The following is a 25,000-nucleotide window of genomic DNA, read 5'->3' as shown; positions in this document are numbered from 1 at the left end:
TTGCAGATCTGCTATTTCCGTTGAAGAGATTTTATGTGGAGGGAGATAGAAAAGTGCAGGCAGGCCAAGTGCAGATGAAGCATCCCTGTCAGCTAAGTTGCTGTGTCTCTCTCTCTCTCTCTCTCTCTCTCCTGTCTGTCTTCACTTGATACTATCAATACATGCAGAAAAGCCAAAAATCTAATCTTAAAAAAAAATAATAATAATTGTGCCACTTTATCGTTGCATAATATTCACGTTTGACTTTTGACACTCACATTTTCTTTATTATATGTCGCGGGTGAATGAAAACAAATGCCCTGGTGTGAAAAGGAATGTATCTATATCTCTGTCTCAAGTCAGACCTGCGTGGCTGGTTAAGACTCACCGGTGGGGCGGGTTAAGAATCACCTGTGGCTTCCCGTGAGGTTAGGAGGTTTAGTTAAGGTTTAGGATGCTTAGGGGGTTAGTTAGGGTTTAGGTTAGTGTCAGGATGGTTAGGGGGTTAGTTAGGGTTTAGGATATTGTCAGGATGCTTAGGGGGTTAGATAGGGTTTAGGTTAGTGTCAGGATGGTTAGGGGGTTAGTTAGGGTTTAGGTTAGTGTCAGGATGGTTAGGGGGTTAGTTAGGGTTTAGGATATTGTCAGGATGGTTAGGGGGTTAGTTAGGGTTTAGGTTAGTGTCAGGATGGTTAGGGGGTTAGTTAGGGTTTAGGTTAGTGTCAGGATGGTTAGGGGGTTAGTTAGGGTTTAGGTTAGTGTCAGGATGGTTAGGGGGTTAGATAGGGTTTAGGTTAGTGTCAGGATGGTTAGGGGGTTAGTTAGGGTTTAGGTTAGTGTCAGGATGGTTAGGGGGTTAGTTAGGGTTTAGGTTAGTGTCAGGATGGTTAGGGGGTTAGTTAGGGTTTAGGATATTGTCAGGATGGTGAAGCTTCCCCTTCACTGTAAATACAGAAACAATACATACAGGTGTGGAATTGTGCACTCGTTAAAAAACACATTTTCAGGATCCAGCTCAAGTGGAGTTTGGCGTTTCAAGTGTTTTTGTCGAAGCGCTTTTTTCTGTGTGTAAAAAAAATGGCCAATAGGTGTTGTTTTCTTTCCTTATTACTGTGTGAGACGGCAATCATCCAATCCATGACTGACTATAAGCAACTCAAAGCAGGGTGAATACCATCCATGTTGTCATTCTGGGGGCCGTTAAGTTACCCACAACGTTTAGCTGTGTTGCTCATTCCAAGAATGCCCGATCCTTACACGCTATACCTCGTATATAACCCATTTAGGCCTGACGTCAAATACAAATAATATATACCTATTCAAAGATTTGTGCCGCATTTTTGACGATTTTTAAAAAATAGCCGACCTACAAGTTCATAAAGTGGCACGCTATGAGCTTGTAGATCTGCTTGAAACACCAAAAGGGGTTCCCCGCCCAAAGTGGGATAATCAACCAAAGAGTGTGGAGAGTGTATAGTTCAGCTCAGAATGGAATGTTGCCATGCCAAGACCACACATACTGTAGGCATGCTGTCTTCTTTAATACTGTACCAATGCTCACTGCTAGAGGCACAGGAGATATAATTGACAGTCACGAGGAGCACACAACACCTGTCACATGTTACAGCGAGGTAATGATCACACTGCTCAGAGAACGCTATCCGGAGAACTCCAAGAATGAAGAATATCTTCATCGTTATGCTAACATGCTGTCTTCATCGTTATGCTAACATGCTGTCTTCATCGTTATGCTAACATGCTGTCTTCATCAGTGTAGCCGAACGGTTTGCGGAGCGGTCTTGATATTGGAAGGTTGCTATAGTTCGTATTCCCGGACCGGCACGTTAAAATTACCACCGCTGAAGTGCCCTTTGAGCAATGCATTGAACCCCCTACCATGAAATGTTCTATGAGCAGGGCCTGGCTGTAAACAAGTTCTTGAGCTTAGTCCAGTTACCCTGGGTAAACATGGTACCTTTCCTTTCCTTAGTCCAGTTACCCTGGGTAAACATAGTACCTTTCCTTTCCTTAGTCCAGTTACCCTGGGTAAACATAGTACCTTTCCTTTCCTTAGTCCAGTTACCCTGGGTAAACATAGTACCTTTCCTTTCCTTAGTCCAGTTACCCTGGGTAAACATAGTACCTTTCCTTTCCTTAGTCCTTAGTCAAACTCACAGATGTTAGCGTTAGGGATGTCAGGGGGTAACCGGCTAGCCCCGACCTCTGTACTGTAGACACGCAGATGCATGCCTGCAGATGCGATGCGTTGTTTATTGATGATTAAGCCTACAACAATTTATTCATATTGGGTGTGTGTTGGGCTTTAAGGTTAGTGTAATGTTCATAATCCTGTTATCTTCCACAATCCATGCACTGCAAAGTGGATTAACCACTTTCAAACTGGCATTGCGATTTTGGGCATTTCATTTTTTTTTTCTATCAAAAAAATATGTCATATTAGTAAATCTACTTTAATTACGGCGGCATGCAGTGTGAGTGAAAACACGTGTGGTTTCCCAGAAGAACTGGTCTAGCCAAACGGCCGGTCGGACCGTCAGGTCAAAGTCACACCACTTTGTCACGGTCTGTGAATGCAGGGGGGGCGTGTTGGGGGTGTTTAGTTTTCTGTCCACATAATTATTGTAGCTCAGGTGTTTGCTCTGCCTCAGCCTCGTCTCCAAGGCTCTCCGTAACCATTAACCAAGACTTCTGGTATTGTTGTTTTTAGTGTCACGTTCCTTTCGCCTCTCCCTATCACTAGGAGTGTACGACAATGCTCCACTGCGTGCGTACGACGTGCGTGGGGCGTGCATTTTCATGCCTTGTGGAAACCCAAACACAGTGCTGCTATCAGACTGTGAAATCAGCACACTGGGGTCGTTTTAGTGCAGAGTTGGTTATTGTTATGCTTGACTAATGGTTAATACTTGTGACCTGTAACTTTGTGCTCGCATGCCGGGGATACTTAATAAATAACAATCTTTATAATAATATAATCTTTATTGTACCGAAGGATATTTGTCTTCACAGTCTGTTCAAACACCCAAGTAAAAAACATCACAGTCTGGGGCACATTTAACACAAAGACAATACAGAAACATGAGCTCGCTGTGTGTAATGACCTTATTGTTCATATCAGAACGTGCACTGGGTTGCAGCGAGTTATTGTTCATATCAGAACGTGCACTGGGTTGCAGCGAGTCTTATTGTTCATATCAGAACGTGCACTGGGTGCAGCGAGTTATTGTTCATATCAGAACGTGCACTGGGTTGCAGCGAGTCTTATTGTTCATATCAGAACGTGCACTGGGTGCAGCGAGTCTTATTGTTCATATCAGAACGTGCACTGGGTTGCAGCGAGTCTTATTGTTCATATCAGAACGTGCACTGGGTGCAGCGAGTTATTGTTCATATCAGAACGTGCACTGGGGTGCAGCGAGTTCCGATGATCTTGGAAGCAATACGGGTCATTCTGAAAAGTATTCACTAACGTGTATTTTGGCGGGCCTTGATGACGTCGTATAATGACTGTTTTTACACTTGCTGAGAATAGCCGATATCTACAAGCTGACATGCGACGTGTTCTTGTGAGCTTGTAGATCGGCTATTTTCATCATGCAACCAAGTGTAAAACGACTTAAATACTGGATCACTATAGTCCCTTCCTAACATGTTAGTATTTGTTGACAAAATCGTCAGTATATTTAGTCTTATAGTTTTAGTCACCGTAGCTTAGTGTCCATTTAGTTTTCGCCAGTGGGAAAAGGTAGTGGACGAATGTGACGATGATATAGCCGATGGTCGGAAGGCTCCAGGAAGTAGACAGGTCCACAAGCACATTTATTTCAGGCATTGTATTGACCTCCATAAAGTGCATAACAGTGCAAGCCGGTGACAACGACAAAAACACCTGGCAGCACATCACCCCCCCCCAACCCTCAAACAACTGCAACGGGCTTCCTGTCAAGTTCCGGATCAATTATAAACTCCTCCTTCTTCCAAATCAATCGTCAAAATGCCCTGTAGCTCCACACAGAACCTCTCAGGCCTGCTCCAGAACCCTCCTGTGACACAGAACCTCTCAGGCCTGCTCCAGAACCCTGCTGTGACACAGAACCTCTCACAGGCCTGCTCCAGAACCCTCCTGTGACACAGAACCTCTCAGGCCGGCTCCAGAACCCTGCTGTGACACATAGAACCTCTCAGGCCTGCTCCAGAAACCTGCTGTGACACAGAACCTGTGGTCCACAAACTTGGACCAGCTCCTCTCTGTCCCCATAGGCAGTCAAGTGAACCTTATGGGGGACAGAGCGTTCGTTCAGTGTGGCAGCCCCTATTGAAAAATAGCAGATTGTGCTTGTATTTCTGCTATTTTTGAAAAATCGTGAAAATGTGGCGCAAATCTTTTGAGTATATATTCTTTCAGAGCCAACGTTTTTAACTCAAATCTTTGCCTCTGGGTGCAGGGGGGTCCCTGCAGGGGGTCGGCGGCCAATTACATATAATTTTTGGGGTCCTTGACATGAAATAGTTTGAGAACCTCTGACACATACTGTAGAAACATGAGGGTTTTAACCCTGTGAGAACCACTGACACATACTGTAGAAACATGAGGTTTTGAACCTGTGAGAACCACTGACACATACTGTAGAAACATGAGGTTTTGAACCTGTGAGAACCACTGACACATACTGTAGAAACATGAGGTTTTAACCCTGTGAGAACCACTGACACATACTGTAGATTAGAAACATGAGGTTTTTAAAGAAAACTGTCAGGATTGAGAAGGCATTCTGTAGAATCGTCCTCAGGTCTAAATGGGTTAAGGTGTGTCTCAGAGTACTCCTGTACTTCTATGAGTAACTGTTTTCTCAAAGTCTCTTTCATCCAGCGTGGGAACCACTGCCTCGGCCTCGCACACAGCTCTCCTGAACCACTGCCTCGTACACACAGCTCTCCTGAACCACTGCCTCGTTCACACAGCTCTCCTGAACCACTGCCTCGCTCACACAGCTCTCCTGAACCACTGCCTCGTTCACACTGCTCTCCTGAACCACTGCCTCACACACACAGCTCTCCTGAACCACTGCCTCGCTCACACAGCTCTCCTGAACCACTGCCTCGCTCACACAGCTCTCCTGAACCACTGCCTCGTTCACACAGCTCTCCTGAACCACTGCCTCCTCGTTCACACAGCTCTCCTGAACCACTGCCTCGTTCACACAACTCTCCTGAACCACTGCCTCGCACACACAGCTCTCCTGAACCACTGCCTCGCTCACACAGCTCTCCTGAACCACTGCCTCGCTCACACAGCTCTCCTGAACCACTGCCTCGCTCACACAGCTCTCCTGAACCACTGCCTCGCTCACACAGCTCTCCTGAACCACTGCCTCGCTCACACAGCTCTCCTGAACCACTGCCTCGCACACACAGCTCTCCTGAACCACTGCCTCACACACACAGCTCTCCTGAACCACTGCCTCCTCGTTCACACTGCTCTCCTGAGCCTCGTCGTAGTTTGGGTCTCTCACATCCAGCGCTTCTTGAGGCCCGTAGTAAGGCCCGTACACTTCCCCCGATCGGCCCCACACGCCTTTCCCCCCCGCCCCGCCTTTCTTCGGCAGACCTCGGCCCTTGCCGAGGCGTGACTTCCTGTCCAGCAGCTTGGTCGGGTCTCGTTTGTCGCTTAGCATGTTTTCCGTCTTAGTTTTTATAGTCGCAGAAACCAACCACTGATTCTCTCGCAAACAACGTGGTTTAGCTGGAGACTAATGTCAGCCAAGGTTATCTGTGTGTAGATGATGACACAGGCCTTATACGCTAATATGATGTCATTGTGATGTCATTGTGATGTCATGGAACAGGGGACACATTCTCACTGTTCCAACGATGATTGAAATTTAGACCCCGTTTCATTTTAACCCTCGATATCTTGTGATTTGATTTATAGCCATTAGTGGCGATTTTCGTCTCTTACACAAATTGTTACATTCCCGTTTAAAAGAGAGCAAAGGTAAGAGCGCCCCTCACTTCACACGGGTGTGATTATTTTTTGTAGACATGACTTCATTAAGCACGGAATGAAGGCGTGTCTGAACAGGACATTAAGAAGTTATACAGTACATTATATGGGATAATAATTATTATGCCTAAAACACAATGCTATAATTCAATTCAATTCAATTTCAATTGATTGTACTGTAGCCTCCCTAGACTGTCATTGATTGATTGATTGAAATGTACCATAATTGATTGATTGATTGAAATGTACTGTAATTCTGCAAAACTATTAATACATTATTAAATCAAGCACAACTCAATACAAAGACTGTTAACTGTGAGTGGACGACCCAATTAAGCCTTACACTTGTTTACAACAGGGTCCACCTCGTTCAATTCATCTAAACATTTAGAGACGTACAAACAGACACTTCTATGTAGCCAAAGAACAGAACAGGAATTCATCATAAAGGAATCAAAAAGGGAAAAGAAACATTATACAGTGAGGGGGGAAAAGTCATTAAGTCATACTGTACCCTGGAGGCATTCTGAGAGTCAATGAGAGTGAAGGATTTTCAATGAATTCTCACTCAATCATGATTATGTCAAAGGATTCAACTTTGACATACTGAGTGTGTAGTAACAGTTTGCAGAATTACAGTACAGCTCAATAAAAGGACTGGCAACTGTGAGTGGACGACGCAATTAAGCATTAATTATACTACTTGTGTATACATTACAAGAGGGTCCGGTCCACCTTGTTAAATAATTCATGTACAAATAGACACTTCTATACATAGCCAAAGAACAGAACAGGAATTCATCATAAAGGAGGTAAAAAGGGAAAAGAAACATATACAGTGAGGGGGAAAAAAGGGTTGGGGGGGGGATTCAGATTTTACGGGGGCCAGTTTCGAATTGCAGCCGTCCGTATATAGGTGCCCTTTGAGAGCGGTTTTGAAGGAGTCAAGGGATTTGCATGTCTTAGTGACTGTTGGTAGGGCGTTCCACGTTTTGGTGGCATATATAGGAGCGAAAATAATCTAGTCCGTTGTTTGTGTCCCGAATCTGGGTTGCACATGGTTTGTTCCTCTGGTGTTGTGGGTGTGTGTGGACTCGGTTAACATTATAATCTTTTGATCAGACTCCGGTCAACGCACATATCTAAGGTCAGGAGAAGGTCAACGGATGTATCTAAGGTCAGGAGAAGGTCAACGGACGTATCTAAGGTCAGGAGAAGGTCAACGGACGTATCTAAGGTCAGGAGAAGGTCAACGTACATATCTAAGGTCAGGAGAAGGTCAACGGACGTATCTAAGGTCAGGAGAAGGTCAACGGATGTATCTAAGGTCAGGAGAAGGTCAACGGACGTATCTAAGGTCAGGAGAAGGTCAACGGACGTATCTAAGGTCAAGGAACGAACACGTGAAGTCGAGTCCGTGGCGGTGGATGTTGTTGCTTCACCTCTGAGTAAACTCATTGAGTCGGAAACTGGGCAGCGGCTTACAGTACAGTACAGTACAGTACAGTACAGTACAGTACAGTACAGTACAGTACATCTGACCAAATGTAATCATCCACGTGTAACCCATTTGGACCTGAGGCCGATTCTACAAAACGTCTTCTAAATATGAACATTTCTGTCAGTGGTTCTCAAACTATTTCGTGTCAAGGACTAAAAAAAATAATATAATTATGTAATTGGCCGCCGACCCCCCCATCTCAAAATATGTTGTTCCAGGGACCGACCTCCCAGAAGCAAAGATTTGAGTTAAAAACGCTCACTCTGAAAGAATATATATTATTCAAAGATTTGCGTTATACATTTTCACAAATTTTCTAAAAAAGCAGACCTACAAGCGAGTGCCGCTCTACGAGCTTGTAGATCTGCTATTTTTCAATAGCTAAAGCATAATATATAATGCTTTAATACGGGTTCCCGTCCTGAATGGGATAAGCAACAAATCCTGCGTTTACATATTAAACAATGACGTGGAGAGACACTATCTCGCTGCAGGATCCTTAACCCATTCTGACCTGAGATCAGATTCTAAAAATGTCTTCTACATCCTGACAGTTTTTCATTCTGACCTGAGATCAGATTCTAAAAAGGTCTTCTACATCCTGACAGTTTTCCATTCTGACCTGAGATGAGATTTTAAAAATGTCTTCTATGTCAGTCGCTCTACAAGCTCGTAGCGCGCCACTCGGTGGCGCGCTATGAGCTTGTAGATCTGCTATTTTTCAATAGCTAAAAAGCACGACATGATTCTAACACCAAAACGGGTTCCCGTTCAGAATGGGTTAAAATCAGATTTTGAAATGTCTGGAAAAGTTAGTTCCTCCGCTCGCCGACGAACGAACGAACGAACGACTTCCTCACGTTTCCGTGTAACGACCTGGACATTAATTAAGGCTCTCTCTAAGGGCATTAGTGTGACCGAGGGGGTCCATTAGGTCTGTGTAGAATTATGGACGTCGTTAGCGGTCAATCTTTCGGACGCGTTCCAGAGGGCCCCAGACGGACGGATAACGAGAGTCTGGGGGATTAAAGACAGATCAGAAGCACGTCGTAAAAGCGAGACGAGGAGTATAGTCATTTAACCCATTCAGGACGGGAAAAAAACCCCTCTAAATAGTTAATACTCACAGTCGTTCCAAAGTAGACAATCCAATGAAGGATCCATTTGGCAGTTCTTGAATCTTGTTGTTGCTTAAAGTTCTGTGAAGAAAAAAACAAAGTGTATAAGCATCATTAAAACAATACATTTAGAATTGATGACATTTGTATCCATTTGTATAGCCTATATATATTGTAGTCAACAAAAAGTAACACTGCATTGACAGAATATAAAATATGTCTTTATTCTGTTTAAAAACCCTTAACGTTTCCTAATTTCAAGTTAGTGTCTGTCTGTCTGTCTGTCTGCATGCGTGTGTGCGCGCAAACCTTTGAATATTATGTATTCTTTCAGAGCGAATGTTTTAAAATGTATTTTTTGTGGCTTTTTTATGGAGGGACAGACAGTAGGCTGACAGGAGATGAGGTCCGACAGTAGGCTGACAGGAGATGGGGAGATGGGGAGAGAGATGGGGAGAGAGATGGGGGGGGGAAGACATGCAGTAAAGGCAGAGAGAGTCGAACCCGCGGCACACTGCCAGACTCGGACTACCAGCCAAGGTGCCTCATGGACCACTGAGCCACGGCCCAGGCCAGAGTGAATGTATTTCCCTCAAATCTTTGCCTCTTGTGTGTCCCTGAATCAACACGTTTTCAGATGGGGGGTCCGTGGCCAAAAAATACAATATAATTCTGGGTCTCCTTGACATGGAATAGTTTGAGCACCAACTGACAGAAAAACCTTCATGATTCCGATGACTTTTTGTATAGAATCTGTTCTCAGGTCTAAATGGGTTAATAGAATCAGGACAACGGGTGGATGTGCGTCTCTGCTGGGTGACCTACGTAATGGAGGCCCATCAGAGGCTCTGCTCGCTGACGTTTACGTTGTGTACATTCCGTCTCAAACAGGAGGAGAGCTCATTGTTCAACCGGCTATGCTGAGAGCTTGACCTTTAGGAATGCACGCATGGTGCGGTAACAGATCGCCCTAAAGCCTATAGTATGTACTGTATAATTATAACAGGATAAATGCCGTCATGTCATTTTCTTTTTTTTACCTGGATGTTTCAACATCTCGACCGTGGTTTTTCATCATAATGTGAACGTTTCTGACCAACTTAAGGCCAAGTCCTTCACCATACACTGAATGAAAGCCCTGAATGTCTACTTTTAGGAGGGAAACAATATACACGTTGATCCCGTGTACAGTTTGTCAGTAATTGGCTATTGAATGCAGCTTGCGCCCACCAGAGAGAACTTTAGAGAAGGCATGGACCTGAACAACTATATTATTCTCAAAATAAGGCCTATAGCGACATGTACATACTATAATACCGTATGAAACAGAAGACTCTCTGCTTTCATAAGAAACCAAACTAATACTGTAATAATAATAATAATACATAAATATTATAATATATATATATATATATATATATATATATATATATATATATATATATATATATAATATAATTATTACAGAGACATCAAAAAGGGCCTGTCAGCTCAAACACACAATGCAATACTTGTTCTTGCTTACAATCATCAGTAGCAAAGTCAAATACCAAAAAAAATAAAACCCTACCATTTCAATTTCCCCTCTATTTCCCATTCCATGTGCGTTTGTCTTATATGTATAGCCTATATGAAAGGCTCCTCAATTACATGTTGTAACTATTTTCAGCAATGGGATGATAGTTTTATTTGGTGGGTATTATGTTGTTGTTTTGAAAGTAGCTCTGAAGTTAAAAAAAAAGTGTGGGCAGCCCTGGTATAGATGATTAGATATATATTCATTCCGTGGGTATAAATCCCTGTAGGCTATACCCACATATTGGTAGAATATATTAGCCCAATATTGGCGTTACGCATTTCACTTGAATAATGTTGTGTGCGCGGCTGCGGAGAAAGACAGAGTTATTATTATTTTTATTTTTATATTTTTGCGGCTTACGCCTTTTATTGGTTTTTTGAAGGGACAGACAGTAGGCTGACAGGAAACGGGAGAGAGAGATGGCGGGGGGGGGGAGACATGCAGTAAAGGCCGTGTCGGGCTCGGGAGTCGAACCCGCGGGCACGCTGCGACTGGATTACCAGTCGGGTGCCCAGACGGTTATACGCCACCGCCTGGGCCAAGACAGAGTTATTTAACCCATTCTGAACGGGAACCCATTTTGGTGTTAGCATCATGTTATGCTTTAGCTATTGAAAAATAGCAGATCTACAAGCTCATAGCGCGCCACCGAGTGTTCCCTTCTCTTTTCATTATGTTACTTTTTGAACCCAGCACCTCCACGGAGTGATGTGCGTATTTCGCTATAGTTTCTGTAAGAGTTAAGGTCACTCATTACACACTGGCGAATTAGCGACGCGATGCGAATAAGCCATCTGAAAATGCGAAATATTGCATGTTGCAGTTCGCCTGCGAATCTCTGCAAAATACGACACCAGAGCGAACAAATAAAGAGCGAAAGCGGTCGCATTTTCCCACACATTCGCCACTGATGTGGAAGCTTGCATGGACTTCAATTGTTTGTTTTTTTAAATGCGAATTATTCGCACGAATATATCGCGTCGCCAATTCGCCAGTGTGTAATGACCTTTATTTAATGAAACTCAAGATTATAACGTCCTGTATTGGTATAGCCTATATTAGCCCAATATTGCCGTTTCACACATTTCACTTGAACAATGTTGTGCGCGCGTGCGGAGAAAGACAGAGTTATTTAATGAAACTCAAGATTATAACGTCCTGTCTCGCTACATGCCACGGTGCCCCCGTGTGTGTGTAGCCTGCGTGGCTATTCCTGTGTGTGGCGTGCCGAGAGAGAGAGAGAGAGAGAGAGAGAGAGAGAGAGAGAGAGAGAGAGAGAGAGAGAGAGAGAGAGAGAGAGAGAGAGAGAGATAGAGAGAGAGAGAGATAGAGAGAGAGAGAGATAGAGAGAGAGAGAGAGAGATAGAGAGATAGAGAGACATCCTGCAGATCTGTGTACTTCCAGGCGTGCGTGTGTGCACGTGTGTGCGTGTGTGTGTGTGTGCGTGTGTGTGTGTGTGCGTGCGTGCGTGCGCGTGTGTGTGTGTGTGTGTGTGTGTGTTCCTGGTCGCGCAGAATTAAACTGTATGTAACCGCGCCGCTGTCCATCCAAGTTGGAATGAGTGTGCGCGCGCGCGCGCGTGCGTGTGTGTGTGTGTGTGTGTGTAGGTTGTGTGTGTGTGTGTGGGTTGTGCTTCTTGCTGAGACAATTATGTGTGTTTGACTTGACTGATGGATTCCTACAAAGACCATGATGCTCTGGTGCACTGCCCCTCCTTGTGGAGAGGGGGGGGGGGGGTCTTACTGAGACAACATGTAGTCCAGGAAGGAAGGAAGTGAGACCAGTGTCTGTGACATGAACTATGAAATACTAAAATATCTTAAAAGAATCACACCCGTGTGAACCGAGTGGTGCAACTCCCCTCTCCCCCTGCCTCTCTCTCTCTCTCTCTCTCTCTCTCTCTCTCTCTCTCTCTCTCTCTCTCTCTCTCTCTCTCTCTCTCTCTCTCTGTGTAATTAGCAGGCAACACTATCTCTCTCTCTCTCTCTCTCTCTCTCTCTCTGTGTAATTAGCAGGCAACAGTGCAGCACTATCTCTCTCTCTCTCTCTCTGTTTCTGGCACAACAGCGCCACCTTTGCCCCTACTGGTACTCTAAACATAGTCACCGTCACATAGGTTAGGACGGACATTGCTGTTCCTCGGAGTGGTTGCACCTGTTGCACATGAACCGCAAACCCCTCAGTAAAGTGTTTATTATTGTGTCCGAAACATCATTCAAATAACAGGTCGTTAAGAGGAAGCAATCCGATTGGTTGAAACGGTTTCTAGCCGTTGATCAAACCAGCCACCGTTCACCGCCTATAATCAAAACAAATAATTCAGCCGCTCTGTTCTCCCAGAGCTAGTTTCTTTGGACATTTGTGGTCGTAGTGACTACATCTGTCATTAAAAATATATATTTTTTCAGCGATTTTCTTAGTTTTAAGGGTAACTGTTAAGCAAGCATGACTTCAGTGGATGCTTGCGGAACTCGACTTCATCTCGTTCCTGACCACATCACTGTCGTGGCAATAATCACGTCAAACAACACCCTCTCGTGTAATATCGCTTAAATCTCTCTCTCTCTCTCTCTCTCTCTCTCTCTCTCTCTCTCTCTCTCTCAGGGCCAGAGATGCAGAGCCCGCGGCGTCAGGGAAGGAGATCCAGGTGAGCGTGTGCGAGGAGGAGAAGGTGGTCTGCGGCGTCACCAAACACACCACGTGTGCCGACATGGTCCAGGCGCTGCTGGACGACCACAGAGCCGCCGCCTCCTCTAGCGCCGCCCCGGAGGCCAGGAGGACGCTCCTGGACGACCAGCGCGCCGCCACCACCTCCTCCTCCTCCACCGCCGCCGCCGCCGCGCCCCCGGAGGGAAAGAGGACGCTCCTCCTCCTTCACGGAGACCCCGAGGACTTCTGCCTCCTGGAGCGCTGGAGGGGCTTCGAGAGGGCCCTGCCTCCGCTCACGCGCATCCTCAGGCTCTGGAACGCCTGGGGGGACCAGAAACCCTTCATCCAGTTCCTCCTGGTCAAGACCGGCGACTTCGTCCTGGCTCAGCCCCACGGAGGCCCACACGCCGCCGCAGGGAGGAGTAAAGGTTCCGGTTCCAACGGGACCACCAGGGGTCCGGCGGGGACTACCACCAGGCCGAAGCTGCGCTGGGAACAACAACAACAACAACAACAACAGCAGTTCTCCCAGTCTCTTCCCGTGGAGCGCCAGAAGCGCATGGTGAAGAAAGCCTTCCGCAAGCTGGAGAAACTCCACAAGACGACGACCACCACCTCCTCCACCTCCACCTCGTCCTCCTCCTCGTCCCCCTCGTCCCCCCCGGGGGCCGGGGGGGCAGGGGGGGGCACCACGGAGGACGTCGACCGCATGGTGCAGCTCATCCTGACCCAGGACCACTCCATCCGGGCTCAGATCCAGAGGATGAGGGAGCTGGACGGAGACATCGAGCGCTTCGAGGCGGAGGCGGAGACTACACAAGGGCGTGGCTCCTCCTCTCTGCTGCAGCCAATCCTGGAGGGTCCCGGAGGCGGCGAGGACTCGGAGTACGGCGGCAGTGACGGCGGAGGCGTGGAGCAGCTGGAGGAGGAGGTTCTCCGACACCGGGAGCTCATCATGGAGCTGTCTCTGGACATCGACGCCGAGCTCCGTCGGGCCGCCCGCCGCGCGGCCGAGGACGGCCAGGAGGAGGAGTGTGTCGGCGGCGCGTACGCCGACGATACGCCGCTCTACGCCACCGCCGCGGCGGCCGAACTGGAGCGGCTGCGGGCGGAGCTGAGGCGCGGCCTGTCGGCCGGCGTCTCCCTCGGCGCGCAGACGACCGCGCTGGACGAGGAGCTGGCGGTGTACGAGGCGGCGCTGGCCTCCCGCGACCAGGAGTGCTGGCGGCTGGCGGGGCAGCTCCGCGCGCTAACGCTAACGCACGGCCAGCAGCAGCAGCAGCAGCAGCGGGACGACGACGGCGGCGGCATCGGTGGTGGCGGCGCCACCGTGGAGAAGAAGGCAGCGCCCAACAACAACAAAGGCCCGGCGCTGGTCCAGATGGTCCGTCAGAGCGGCGGGTTGTTGTCGTCCCAGACGGTGAAACTCAAGCACGGCGGCCTCAGCCTCGGCCCCTCCCCCTCCCTCGGCTCCTCCCCCTCCCCCTCCCCCGCCGCGGCGGACGCCACAGACGACACGGACTCAGACACCGGCATCTCCTCCACCCACAGCCAGGACTCGCTGTCGCCCTGTGGAGACTTCCCCTTCGCCACCCCTCCCCCGCTGGACACCGACGTGTGAAAAACGACCACCGCTTTATGAACGCCGCTCCCCTCCTCTTCCTCTACCCCCCCCCCCCTAGCTCTGGTCCATAGCTCTAATGCTCTGGTCCATAGCTCTAATGCTCTGGTCCATAGCTCTAATGCTCTGGTCCATAGCTCTAATGCTCTGGTCCATAGCTCTAATGGTCCGCCGCTCGCATGAATGCCAGACCAACCTCTCGTCTTTAGCGTAAATAAAAATAACGTTTTTGGTACTCCCCCAAAACAAAGGAGAGTTGTGTCATTAGAAAGCCTACTTTCCTTAGTGGACGCACTCTGACTATGAGCTATGGACCAGAGCATTAGAGCTATGGAACAGAGCATTAGAGCTATGGAACAGAGCATTAGAGCTATGGACCAGAGCATTAGAGCTACAGTATGGACCAGAGCATTAGAGCTATGGACCAGAGCATTAGAGCTATGGACCAGAGCATTAGAGCTATGGAGCAGAGCATTAGAGCTATGGACCAGAGCATTAGAGCTATGGACCAGAGCATTAGAGCTATGGACCAGAGCATTAGAGCTATGGACCAGAGCATTAGAGCTATGGAGCAGAGCATTAGAGCTATGGACCAGAGCATTAGAGCTATGGACCAGAGCATTAGAGCTATGGATCAGAGCTTTACACTACTATATACTGTATGCACTAACACTGATATCTGAGGACGCTGAACTGAACCAGTCCTCGTTTGGAAATTAACTATGGGTTCAAAGAAGGAGAATCTCGTGTTGAGGATCTGCCAAAAGTATATTTCATTGTCTTCAATTTATCATGTTTTGGCACTATTGATTGACCCCCCCCTCCCCCCACTGCGGATCACAGCACACATTGTAATAAGAGTATGAACACTGCTGTATATTGTGTTTAAGGTGAATTTGTTAAAGAAGTAAAAATAACTATAATTATGAAAAACGATGGCTTTGGAAGTCTGAAGTAGTTAACTCCACTGACCACAGTCAGTTGGGGTTAGGGTTAACCCTAACCCTGTTGTCCTTCACAAACTGTGGAGGACAACAGGGTTAGGGTTATAACACTAACCCTGTTGTCCTTCACAAACTGTGGAGGACAACAGGGTTAGGGTTATAACCCTAACCCTGTTGTCCTTCACAAACTGTGGAGGACAACAGGGTTAGGGTTATAACCCTAACCCTGTTGTCCTCCACAGTTTGTAAAGGACAACAGGGTTAGGGTTATAACCCTAACCCTGTTGTCCTTCACAAACTGTGGAGGACAACAGGGTTAGGGTTATAACCCTAACCCTGTTGTCCTTCACAAACTGTGGAGGACAACAGGGTTAGGGTTAACCCTAACCCTGTTGTCCTTTACAAACTGTGGTAGGGCTTTAGTCTACTTGCCCATATATAGAGCCCCAATGTGAACCCAGACAGTACAACAACACCAAATTTATGTCATAAATGTTGAGTATGGGGGTCCCCAGCATGTGTAATCTGCTGGATGCTAACTTGCATTATGTTGAGAAAGTTTCATAATTGTCATAATGTTTTGATTGATTGATTGAAATAACAGTTTGTAGAATTACAGTACATTTTAAGCACAAACTCAATACAGAGACTGTCAACTGTGAGTGGACGACCCAATTAAGCATTACACTTGTTTACAACAGGGTCCACATTGTTCAATTCATCAAAACATTTAGAGACATACAAATAGACAATTCTATGTAGTCAAAGAACAGACCAACCCATTCAGGCCTGACGTCGAAAAAAACATTTTCTATTTTCAAACCTTGGGTGTACTCAACATGTCTGGGCTCACATTCTGGCTATACTAGACTGTATACAAGTGGACTATACTTTGTTATGGGAGTATATAGTGTACAATAATGCCCTGCCGAAAGGTTCCCAAGCGTCTTACTGGCTGCGAGGCTGTGTTATACGAGGCCGTATAGTTCCCACAACACAAACTCACCACCCCGTTATTTATTACAGTTGTTGCGCACGGCGCCGCACACACCGTAAATATCTCCAACCTAACAACACGTTGCAGCGCGACGCGTTGTTGAGAGCTTGTAGATCTGTTTCAGTTTGCGACCCCCAGCCAGCCAGCCAGCCAGCCAGCCAGCCAGCCAGCCAGCCAGCGTGCAAAAACCAAGTCACTAATGAGTTATAGCCCATTCTGGGCGGCCGGGAACCCCTTTTGGTGTTTTATACTTTAGCTATTGAAAAAAATAGCAAATCTACAAGCTCGTAGCGCAGCACTGACTGCCGCGCTATACGAGCTTGTAAGATCTGCTATTATTTTAAAAAAAATCGTGAAAATGTGTCTTTCAGAGCGAACGTTTTTTAACTAAAATCTTTGCTTCTGCGGGGGGGGGGGGGTCCCTGGAACAGCATGTTTTCAGATGGGGGTCCGGTGGGCGGGCCAAATTCTGGGGGTCCTCAACATGAAAAAGGTTGAGCACCACTGATATAGAAACATGATGTTTTAACCCTGTGAGAACGACTGATATAGAAACATGATGTTTTAACCCTGTGAGAACCACTGATATAGAAACATGAGGTTTTAACCCTGTGAGAACCACTGATATAGAAACATGAGGTTTTAACCCTGTGAGAACCACTGATAGAGAAACATGAGGTTTTAACCCTGTGAGAACCACTGATATAGAAACATGAGGTTTTAACCCTGTGAGAACCACTGATATAGAAACATGAGGTTTTTTTCATAAAACTCATGATTTGGAAGACATTTGTATAGAAACATCCTCAGGTCTAAAATGCGTAAATTGACTAAATAGAAACTAGTAATGTTTTATATTAAAACAGGCAGCAACTTGTTGTGGATTTAGAACATTTAGGCTTTCTATACAACTCTGTAAATAAGCTACTATACATTTTGAATATGATTCATGATATTATGACTCAGAATTATGCACAGGTTTTTTATATATATATATATATATATTAATATTAACTTTTGATATAACACCTACAAGAAGAAAATATTTATTTAATAAAAAAGGTAATTGTATTATACAGATTACATTTTAATTCACTCCAGCTTATTGGAGACCATCGTTAGTTCCAAGTTGAGTTGAATGGGTTAGATTTTATATCAGAATGGACTTATATTTCTACGCTGTATAGATTGTGTGTGTGTGTGTGTGTGTGTGTGTGTGTGTGTGTGTGTGTGTGAATGAAAACCAATGGCATGTTGGCAGTATATACGTATAGAGAAAGTAAAATGTTAAATATTTTATAATTCCACAATAAATACTTTGTTAAACTGAACGGTGTCTCACAAATAGCTACCATGATGTTGATTTTTGGGCTAAATGCAAAATTATGCCAAATGTTGTTTCATCAAAATCAAGGGTTTCCAACCTTGAGCCTTGAGGGCTGGTTCAAGTGGTCCGGGGACCACCGGTGGTCCCTGAGGGGGGTTCCAGGTGGTCCGGGGACCACCGGTGGTCCCTGAGGGGTTCCAGGTGGTCCGGGGACCACCGGTGGTCCCTGAGGGGGTTCCAGGTGGTCCGGGACCACCATGTGGTCCTTGAGGGGGTTCCAGGTGGTCCGGGGACCACCAGTGGTCCCTTGAGGGGGTTCCAGGTGGTCCGGGGACCACCAGTGGTCCTTGAGGGGGTTCCAGGTGGTCCGGGGACCACCGGTGGTCCCTGAGGGGGTTCCAGCAGCTAAATGATGGGAGACATTTTAGCCACGGACCGGTGTTTTTTTCTCCAAGGAACAGCAATGTCCGTGTTCACCTATGTGACGTTATGAGCACCAGTATGACTATTAGTACCAGTAGGGGCGCTGTTGTGCCAGAAACAGAGAGAGAGAGAGATAGTGCTGCACTGTGGCCTGCTAATGAGAGAGAGAGAGAGAGAGGAGGGGGGGGGGGGGGAGTTGCACCACTCAGTTCACACGGTGTGAATTTTTTTTGAACATGTGTCTGAAATGACTATGGGACTGAAACATGCATGGGGCATTATTTCCTGGGGCCTCATGTCGTCACCGTGGTGATAAAAAGGGGCGGGACTGTCGTCATGATGAAAGGGGGTGGTAAAAGGGGGCGGGGGCGGGGGGGGGGGGGCGCTAGTCTATTCTATAAGTTGACAAAAACACGACGGTGGAATTTGAAGAATCCACAAAAGTTCTGAGTCACGACTCAGAACACCACCGGTGAGAGAACTGTGACACCGCTGCCATGCATGACCCCTCCCCCATATCCCCCCTCCTCCTCCTCCCCACCCCCCCCACCCCCCCTCCTCTGTGACCGCGCCACCGCCACCATATAATCAACGGGAGCCGCTGGGTTGCCATGGAGACGACCACAAACAACACAGAGCCACTCCAACGTCTCCTAAGCCGTGTTGGAGGTATTGCTGACAGGGTCACACTTTGTACTCTGTGCGCAGAGCAATGGGGGTCTCTGGAGAAATGGAGGGGGGGGGGTATCTATTTCAACACTAATTGCCTGCTTTGACCACCCTCCCTCCTCCTCCTCCACCCCCCCCCCCCCCCCTCCCCTCTCTAAGCTGCTCCAGCGACCATGAAAGGCCAAAAAGGAATCTTCTGGTGTTTTGTTGAGCAGTCTCAGAACTGAAGAACTGTGCCTCGCTGTTATATCGTTGGGGGGGACTGAGGGGGGTTTATTTTGGGGGACTGAGGGGTTTTATTTGGGGGGGGACTGAGGGGGGTTTTATTTGGGGGGGAATGTGTGGCGGCGGCCCCTCGGCGGTCCCTTGTCGTCTCCAATCTGCATCGCTAATTTCTAATTCAAATGTCAAATGTTTTTCGAATTGCTGAAAATATCGGTGGGGAAAAAAAGAACAAATGCGATGATGTAATTCTGTGATAACAATGAACAGGTTATTCTCCTTTTACTGGACGTGCTAATGAGAGAGAGAGAGAGAGAGAGAGAGAGAGAGAGAGAGAGAGAGAGGGAGAGAGAGAGAGAGAGAGAGACAGAGAGAGAGAGAGAGAGAGAGAGAGAGAGAGAGAGACAGAGAGAGAGAGAGAGAGAGAGAGAGAGAGAGGGACACGTGTCCAACTCACAGATGTTATAGTTCATTTCCAAAGTGAACCGTTCTCCAGTTACCTATAATTGTCACCCACATTGTCCTCCTCCAGTATTGATCATCACACCATAAGTAGAATATGAAGACTTTAATAAGAGTCTCTTACTGAAATCTGATGTTTAAAATCTAAAACTTTATCGTACTACATTGCTCTGGTAAAGAGGGAGAGATATTCAGGTATAAACTGTGCACCTTATGTATAAACGTTGCTGTACGTCACATAATATAGCAAAAGTAAGCCGATCTGCAAGCTCACAGCGCGGTCACACCTTGTGATGCGTTGTACGTGAGCTTGTCGATCTGCCGTTTTCAACCAATATGCGCCCGTTATGCCATGCCCAGCAGCATATACTGTACAGCTACTGTACAGGGTTCAAAGTACAATAGGCCTACGGAAGGAACACGAGGTTGTCACAATGTGGTTCTGGAGGTACTGACCGTTTGCAGACAACGGCCATGTTTTCCATCAGAGTTTGGAAGGAATACTGGACTACTCGCCCCGGTGCTTGCCAGTTTTTCCTCCCGGAATTCAAAGTCCAGTCGTCTGCTGTCCAGCCTCTCCCACCCACCCCTCACTGGGGAACATTCTGGGAGGAAAACAGAAACGGGGCGAGTAGTCTTGTTACCTTTGGAAGCACTCGTTTTCAGTGAAGCAAAACGTCCTGCTGCCTCCTGCATTATGTGCTAATTCACAACAGGTGGTAGACAGCACACAGGGGGCAGTTGAGAGATATCTTAACGAGCTCTTCGTCTACGGTGGATTTTTTGACACTTTGAGGATAGAAAGAGAATAATTCAAGCTTTCCGTATACAGCTGCAATGTTGGTGAGTTTAATGACGTTTAATTCAATCAGACTTTACTGATGTTGGAGAGGACCATTCTGATGCTGGAGAGGGTGTCTTTAGGTCATTGGTTCACGTCAAGGACCCCCCAAATTGACACTAATTAGCCCCATGGACCCCCATTTGAAGAGATATACCACCCCCCCCCACGATTTTTACGGCTCTAGCAGTGATTCTCAACCCGTTTAAATTCAGGGACTACGGACCCCCATTAAATGGCATTTCTATCTCTGGGACCCCCAATTTTTCTGGTCTCTCTGAGTTACAGACCCATTTGGTTCCATTTGTACACTCTCTGAGTTACAGACCAATAAGGGTCCATTTGGTTCCATCTGTACACTCTCAGAGTTACAGACCCATAAGGGTCCATTTGGTTCCATTTGTACACTCTCAGAGTTACAGACCCATAAGGGTCCATTTGGTTCCATTTGTACACTCTCAGAGTTACAGACCCATAAGGGTCCATTTGGTTCCATTTGTACACTCTCAGAGTTACAGACCCATAAGGGTCCATTTGGTTCCATTTGTACACTCTCAGAGTTACAGACCCATAAGGGTCCATTTGGTTCCATTTGTACACTCTCAGAGTTACAGACCCATAAGGGTCCATTTGGTTCCATTTGTACACTCTCAGCGTTACAGACCCATAAGGGTCCATTTGGGTCAATGTGTACACTCTCTTTTGGACCCCCTGGAACTCCCTCAAGGACTCCCTGGGGGTCCCCGGACCCCACTTTTGGTGATGCGTGTCTAGCCATGAGACAACATTACAAACACAACTCAGCGATTCAGAGACAACAACAATAATCACCACGACCCAAAACGACAATTAGGGTCTGACCACACACCCTCTTTCTGCTCGGCGTTCCAGGAGGAGTTCTGCATTCCCATTGGTCAGTCTTACAGTAAACAACAATCTTCCCCCCCTGGTTTTTTCCGGCTCCGCGGCTATAACCCATTCTGACCTGAGATCAGATTCTATATAAATATCTTCTACAGTATACAGTCTTCTGAATCCTGACAGTTTTCTGAAAAAGCTATACGTTTCTATATGTGTCAGTCGTTCTTCGATTTTTCAGAAATAGCAGACTCTACAAGCTCGTAGCGCGCCACTCGGTGGCGCGCTACGAGCTTGTAGATCTGCTATTTTTAAATAGCTAAAGCATAACGTAATGCTATAACGCCAAAAGGGGCTCCCGCCTAAAAAGGGATAAGGATATGCAACAAACAAACGCTGTGAGACTCCAGCGTTCTGAAGGATAAAGAATAAAGTATATTTACTCCAAAACAAACAGAACCGTCAGACACGCCTGTATAATTGATGTTGGATCTGAAATATCACGTGGCATGAAGCAAAGAGACGGACAGTAGTGTGGAAAAGTCTTTCAGAAAATCCCTCTCTCGCTGATGTACTGTATAGGCTATACTGTTAACTGTAATTTACATTTAGAAAATACATGAATGCCACAGACGAAAAACAGTCCACACTATTGATCCATAATGTATAAATGATAGATACGGGTTCAGGACAACGAGGCCTTTTCGTGGAGGGGTCAGAATGAAATTTGGACTTAGACTGTTTTTCGTCTGTGGTACTCAATTATAAAATTGTTTTTTTTGTTGAGATAACAGTCAGGAAGAGGCTTGGTTTAAAGCAGGGATGTCAAACTCAAATGTACAGTTGGGCCAAAATAGGAAATGTACAAGTCGAGGGCCGGACTGCTTCATTGTAGGGCTCTATAACGATAATGATTTACACTAGTTGACTAGTTGACTAGTTTACTAGTCACGTAGTTGTTGAGGGGCTGCTATGTACAGCTTTAATGTTTGTTTTTAGTTCAATGTTTGTTTTAAAAATCACACCCGTGTGAACTGAGTGGTGCAACTCTCTCTCTCTCTCTCTCTCTCTCTCTCATTAGCAGGCAACAGTACAGCACTATCTCTCTTTCTGTCACAACAGCGCGCCCCCTACTGGTACTAATAGTCATACTCGTGCTCATTAACACATACATAGTTGACACGGACATTTCTGTTCCTAAATGTCATTGACAATGAAGGGAACATATTGTCTTTTTACTTGTGCAAGCAGAGCATGTAAGTAATGTGGTATACAGCATAACTCTGCTGTCGGGAGGAAACCTTGTATTTTTGAAAATCAAAGTTCGTATTGTGACTTTATCATCAGATACGTGCATATACATATCGTAGTTACGTCACCATTGAACGCCAGTTGACAGAATACTTGTGCGCTCTGCATGCGCCTCGCAACACACGCCAAGTATAAGCACTACACAGAGTGCACTACTATACTGTTATGGCGTTTAACCCATTCTGGGCGAGGGAAACAATGGTGGTGTTTTAAAGCATCATGTTATGCTTTAGCTATTGAAAAACAGCAGATCTACAAGCTCATAGCGCGGCACTCGGTGCCGCGCTATGAGCTTGTATAGGTCTGCTATTTTTGAAAAATCGTAAAAAATGTGGGGCAAATCTTTGAATATGATATTCTTAATTCACAGCGAACGTTTTTAACTAAAATCTTTGCTTCTTTGGGGGGGGGCGGGTCCCTGGAACAACATATTGTCAGATGGGGGCCAAAATACAGATAATTCTGCACATGTCCTTGACGTGAAATAGTTTGAGAAACGACTGACACATACTGTACTGTAGAAACATGAGGTTTCTCAGAAACAAGCATTGATTTAGAAGGCATTTATATATAGGTAGAATCGTCCTCAGGTCTAAATGGGTTAAATGTTTGTGTTGGCAGCGTTTGTTTTTTACATCACCATTACATGCACCTATAATCAACACCAGTTAGCATAGTTTAGTGTGGGTTGTGTGTTATTCTCTGCATGCTAATCTACAGTACAGGCCAGCTAAACGAACTTGGCTCCACCAGGCGTTCCGTTTCTCAGAAGAAGAAGCAACCCTTCTTCACCTCAGCGTCGCCCCTCCAACATGCCTCCCAGCCAGCTCTCACCTCACGGCATGCCAAAAAGGCAGTGCAGTTTTATTGCTGCGTAGTTATATTACCGTCTTCATTCATTCAAGGTAACGAAACACACCCCGAGATTCACTTTGATTTATGAAGCAGCGACGCTAGTGCACTCCCCCCCCCCCCCCCCCCCCCCCGCCAAACAATAGCCCACTGCATTAGCCCATCCTGGACGGGAACCCCTTCTGGGTGTTTTAAACATTGTGTTCCACTTTAGCTGTTGAAAAATAGCAGATCTACAAGCTCGTAAGTGCCGCACTATGAGCTTGTAGATCTGCTATTTTTTCTTTAAACATCGTGAAAATGTGGCACAAATCTTTCAATATAATGTGAACCCCATGCGATGTACAGACTGCCATGGCGCAAGTTCAGGACAGCTGACAAAACTATTTTATTTTTTTCTGTCTAAAATGATCTGAAGCTATGTTATTATTATTATTCATGGCATGTTAGAGCAGGTCTGAAATAAGTGTCAGAGATGATATCGACATATATAAATATGAAATAAATGTCAGAGCTGATATCGACATATATAAATATGAAATAAATGCTTAAACATGTCGCTATGTCTAACGTTATAACCGTTAGGTTAACCAATGCTAACAAGTATACATACATACAAGCTTCCATGCTAAAGTATGCAAATTCCGCTAAAATGCTTATGTTATGTCAAGGTTTTATAAAGTCAAATCTTTTCTCCTGGAGGTCCCTGGAACAACACATCCTTGACAACATATCCTTGAGACATGACAATGTTTGCGAAACGACCGAAACTGTCGTGATTCAGAAGATATTTTGTAGATTCGATCTCGGGACCAAATGGGTTAGATTATGGTAATGCTTTGAGCCTCTCTTTTAACGGTACCGCCGTGTCTCTGTTGGTTCTTAGAGGTATTGTGCCGGAGGCTGACTGTTCCACACACACCACGGGTCATGTCAGAACTTGTCAGAAAGCTGACGGGCCTTGGGCTTAATCCATTCTGGGCGGAACCCCGTTTTGGTGTTTTATAGACATTACGACGTTATGCTTTAGCTGTTGAAAAATAGCAGATCTACAAGCTCGTGTATATATATATATATATCTGCTTGTTGATTGATTTGTAGATCTGCTATTTTTGAAAGATCATGAAAATGTGGCGTGAATCTTTGTATATATATATATATTCTTTCAGAGCCAAATAAATATAATTCTGGGGTCTTTTGACATAAAAATGTTTGAGAACGACTGACAGATAGAAACATAGGGTTTTAACCCTGTGAGAACCACTGACACAGAAACATAGGGTTTTAACCCTGTGAGAACGACTGACACATAGAAACATAGGGTTTTCAAGAAAACCATCAGGATTTAGAAGACAATTTTGTAGAACCGTCCTCCGGTCCAAGTGGCTTAATTGCCTCAATCAAAACAGGTGTGAGCAGAGCCCATAGCCCTGCCACCCCGTCCAAGAGGCATAATTCATAATTATCCATAATCAAGATCACAAAGAAACACTATTCCCTCTCTGGCCACACTGTCGGAGAGACAGGACAGCACACGAGCGCAGTGCATGCATGTATGCACTCATGAGCCAGCATGAGCGCGCACAGAGCACACATCGCATGCATGCACACGCACAGCACA

The 25,000-nt window shown here is 46.0% G+C and overlaps 1 protein-coding gene across 1 annotated transcript in view; it reads left to right on the top strand.

Moving 5' to 3' along the window:
* The window catches only part of rassf9 (Ras association domain family member 9), a gene marked incomplete at its 3' end in the record, with an annotated part of 29,687 nt that extends 15,214 nt beyond the window's left edge, over window positions 1-14,473 (top strand). The window contains exon 2 of the mRNA XM_080762297.1: window positions 12,808-14,473. Within this exon, the coding sequence (XP_080618423.1) occupies window positions 12,808-14,473 (1,666 nt within the window). The remainder of the gene's footprint in view (window positions 1-12,807) is intronic.
* Between the last annotated feature and the right edge of the window lie 10,527 nt (window positions 14,474-25,000).

This window comes from Protomyctophum bolini (assembly GCF_963924005.1).
Source record: "Protomyctophum bolini genome assembly, chromosome: 4".
Classification (NCBI taxonomy): Eukaryota; Metazoa; Chordata; class Actinopteri; order Myctophiformes; family Myctophidae; genus Protomyctophum; species Protomyctophum bolini.
Note: the sequence above shows the minus strand (reverse complement) of the source record. Positions and strands in the feature narration are given on the sequence as shown.